This window comes from Sinocyclocheilus rhinocerous, unplaced genomic scaffold (genome assembly GCF_001515625.1).
Source record: "Sinocyclocheilus rhinocerous isolate Xijiao unplaced genomic scaffold, SAMN03320098_v1.1 scaffold17855, whole genome shotgun sequence".
Taxonomy (NCBI): domain Eukaryota; kingdom Metazoa; phylum Chordata; class Actinopteri; order Cypriniformes; family Cyprinidae; genus Sinocyclocheilus; species Sinocyclocheilus rhinocerous.
In genome coordinates, this window is record NW_015625358.1 from 15,139 (window position 1) to 19,468 (window position 4,330).

A 4,330-nucleotide genomic window follows, 5' to 3' on the forward strand; every position below is an offset into this window, starting at 1 on the left:
AACAGTAAAGTGAAAGAAGACCCTTGATGACTTGAAAAGAAAGAGAATTATCAGAATGAACTATAGACAATTAAACTAATTTTACATGCTTTAGGAAAAGATATAAATACTGGAACAAAGACAATGTTCATGTATAGTAAAATATGCCAATAACTATTTTGTTTGGCTTTGTTATTTTGCTCTTGGCCATCTTTGTGACTTTTTAAGGGGGAATTTCTTCTCACATGAGCTCAAAAGATACAAGGTGTTTAGTCATATCATGGTTCTCTTACAGTCATAATGTTTGACGTGAACTAATGCTAGAGCTATAAGCGGAAATAGCACATAGGCTGTTTCTACTTGTGGTTTTATGACTGAAACCTCTCCGTGTTTAACTTACTCGACTGAAAGACAGAAAAAAAATGTGTTTGCTGTGATGGCGTTTAGGTTGTTCCTTTCATTTGCTCTTCTTACTTTCAACACAGGTATAAAATCAAATCATTTTACTATGATAAATTAATCTGTGATTAAATGTTTTTCTTCCCGTGGCAATAAGTGAAAGGCAGTTTTAAAATTTGCTTTAAAGTTAAATGTTTTATTCTTAACATTGTCTTTTTGACATATTGATCAAGTCTTTTGTTCAAGGAATTGTTTTGTTTTCACTTCAGAAATGTAATGTTGCCAGGATTTTACAAGATATCATTATGATTGATTTGTTACAATAACATCCTGTATTCAGTATTTTGTCAAAAAAGGATGACTTAAGGTAAAATAACCACATTACACTGCATTGTGGGAATACCCATCAGTCCTTGTATATATGTGTATTTTGATGTCATTATTATGGTGCTTAGTGTTACAGAGAATTTGAACCTTATTTGGTCTTAATTAAATTTCATCCAGGCAGTAATAGGGTTTAACTGACTTTTTTATTTCGTAATTCATGATTAATCGCATCCAAAATAAAAGGTTTTATGTACATAATATATGTGTGTACTACTGTGTATATTTATTATGTGTATATATAAAGACACACACATACAGTATATATTTAGAAAATATTTACATGTATTTACGCGTATATATTCATATAATTTATATTATATACTGTATCAATATATTTAATATAATAACATAACATATTTTTCTTAAATATATACATGCATGTGTGTGTATTTATATATACATAATAAATGCACAGTACACACACATTATGTACACAAAAACTTTTATTTTGGATGAGATTAATCGTTGCCCAGTACTACATTTTATTTATGAATTATTTAATTACTGACACTAATTATTGAAGTCTGATAATTTTTTGCATTCCACATTATACGTGGAAATGCTGTATGTTAAAATACTTAATATAATATTTCATAAATAAAGTACCACCGTACTAAATAATAATGGAGTGAACAATAGTACTGTGATGTGCTGAATGGTTGTTCAAATTTGTTCATTTGTCCTTGAATTTCACTCTTTACTGAGAGAAACAGCGACATTTGATTTTTATTCAGCTTAATAGCACAGCTGTTGACCAATCCCCTATTACTAAATTAACATTCAACTAAAACCTTTAGCTTGTGGCAGCATATCATTAATGTTCATGACAACAGCAGTAAGCAAACTGCTACTAAACTTTGCCCTCTAAACAAAAAAACGTATTTTCTCTCTCCTCAGGGTTCAGTGCTGAGATCTCTGTATTTGTGCAGACAGGAGCTTCTGTTAAACTGGATATACAGACACAACAACTACCAGAGTTTGATCTTTTTTACTGGATGAATGATAAATCTGAAGAAATAGTTAGATATATAAATGGAACTAAAAAAGTAAGACATCATACTTTCTTTGAGAACAGATTGGATTTCAATGCTAAAACCTTCTCTCTGACACTGAAGAACATGCAGAAGACAGACAGTGGACTCTACAGAGCAAGAGCAAGTGCAGATTCAGACATAAATATTGTTACATACAGAGTATCTGTTATAGGTGAGTGTTATGTGTACTACTTAAGCTACGATGTAATAAGATACTGTTAATGTTTATCTGAAAACTTTTATTTGAAAACTATGTAAAGTACAACAAAAAGAAATGTTGCATATGTTTTGTACTGTGATCCACAACCTGTTACTCATGATTTAGTGAGTTATTTATGTTCATTTCAGGAAGTCTATACAAGATTGTATGAATAAATTATGTTTGGTCTTTGTTTACTCAAGTTTTGAATTGGCAAGTTCTGGCATCACTGAATCTGTATGTGGCTTTAAACATTTTAATGTGTTTCAGATGCAGTGAAAACTCCAGTACTGATTGTAAATTCAAACCGGTCCAGCCCTGACTCCTGTAGCTTTACATGTAATGGAAGTAATAGTATCATCAGCTCTATTTATAATAGTAGCAGCTGTTCTCGAGAGGAAGTGACATCATCTGATAATCACACTCTAAGACTGAGCTGCAGTGGTGACTCCATCATATGTAACTACAGCAACCCAGTGAGCTGGAAGACGGTTAATGAACTCTGCACTGTTAATCAAGGTACTTCTCCCTTCAGATGAGGAAACAGAAAAATAGTGACAAAACACTGAACTGAAATGCCTGTTGGATTAAAATTCAGTATGGGAAAATAGATTTTCTGATGTTCTTCTTTCATGTCCAGAAAGACAACAAGCTAAAGAAGCATCTTTGCGTTGATCAACTCAACTCAAATCATTTAAACGTAAAAACATCCAAGCTGTTTGCTAGTTCTAATGTGACATTATTTTCAAACTAGAACAGAAGCTTAAACGCATCATTTGAACTGGATTTGGATCCTGGATTCATATCCTGAATTCATGGCATACAAAAGTAGTTCAACACAAGAGGGTCTTTTGCAGTGTGGCAAATGTATTTTAAGGTCATAAAGCTACATGCATAATAAATGTAAAAGAAATAGCACATTGCTGTTCACAATGGTTCGAGACAGAGTTCTACATGTCACAGGGCTTGCCAGCTTTTCGTATTAACCACCCAAATTGACCATTTCTGCTTTTAAACCCTCTGGTTCACTAGGCTTCCATTAGAAATGCATTTACTGTAATTATGCTTCCAGCTTATTTCTCAGTACTGCCACAGGCGATGATAATAGACATACAGTATGGTTGAATTTAACACTGAATATTCCTTTAGAATGTTCCAGATGGAAATAAGAAATATTTAATCGTTTTTTGGTATGTAAAAGATAGCTATATCTTGGAAATGTTTTTTTTAAAAGCGTTTTAGAGCAAAAAGTTGATGATATTTGTTCTGTGACTATACACTGAAAATTGTTGTCTTGAAAATTGATGTTCTGTTTTAAACCTCATAGGTGCCAAGCAGAAAGAACAAACTATCTATGCAGAAGTTGACGTAAGTTTCATACTACTATTCTTCATTAACCATTGATACTAATTCAATGGTATAACACTATCTGTTGTCTTTTAAAACAAGCATGCAACATGCTTTGTAACTCTAGGTACAGTTTTTGGTAATAAATCATACAATCTCCGAAGAAAAATTACAAAAGCTGTTACTGGGGCAGTACCCTTTCAAAAGATACTAATATGTACTATTTAGGGACTAATATGAACCTTAAAGGTACTTATCTGCACCCTATAGGGATTAACGAGGTAGAGTACTATTAGAGTCTGCATTAATTAATTAATTAATTAATTAATTGGTATTTCTTATTGGTTATTTACTGTCACATGGGCACAGGTGATCGCTTCAATTTTCTTATTTATTTCTTATGGCGGATTACCTTTGGTGGTGGAAAGGAGTAGTGTTAGCCAACTTTCTGTTAAACGTATTGCATTGGTTTGAATGCTGTATGTATTCAATGCCTCATATGCCTATGTCCTCATACAGTATGTCAGTCTTATCAAGTAAATTAAAAGCAAGCTAAAACTCATCAGCCTTCCATTTGCTGGTAACGAAGACCAATCGCTATACTTAGCCTCTATGTGGCTGTTGGATGTCGCTAATAGTATCTGTAATATGAGCACTCACCACTCATTTCATGCAAACCAGAAGTATGACATTTAGATTGGATCGTGTCTGCAGGAGAACATAAAGCCAAAAAAGTCACCAGAGATGTTGGAGAAATCAGATAATCCTCATACGGTGTATATTACTGCAGGAGATCCAGGACAAACTGATGTTACCGTCCACACCACACACAACGACGCCCCTATTAATCAGGTGAAGAGTAAACAATAGTGACTCTAATCGCAGTTACAATTCATTTCAAATTAACTGATTTTTTTTTTTTTTTAAATGATCTGAAGCTGATTTTGTTTTTCTTTTTTTAAGAGTTCATCACTCACAGAGAAGA

At 32.9% G+C, this 4,330-nt stretch overlaps 1 protein-coding gene across 1 annotated transcript in view; it reads left to right on the forward strand.

The window, feature by feature from the left end:
- LOC107750111 (signaling lymphocytic activation molecule-like) overlaps window positions 1–4,330 on the forward strand; it is a 19,385-nt gene that overhangs the window by 14,493 nt on the left and 562 nt on the right. The window contains 2 exon segments of the mRNA XM_016565379.1: window positions 3,326–3,366; window positions 4,060–4,197. Coding sequence (XP_016420865.1) covers window positions 3,326–3,366; window positions 4,060–4,197 — 179 coding nt within the window.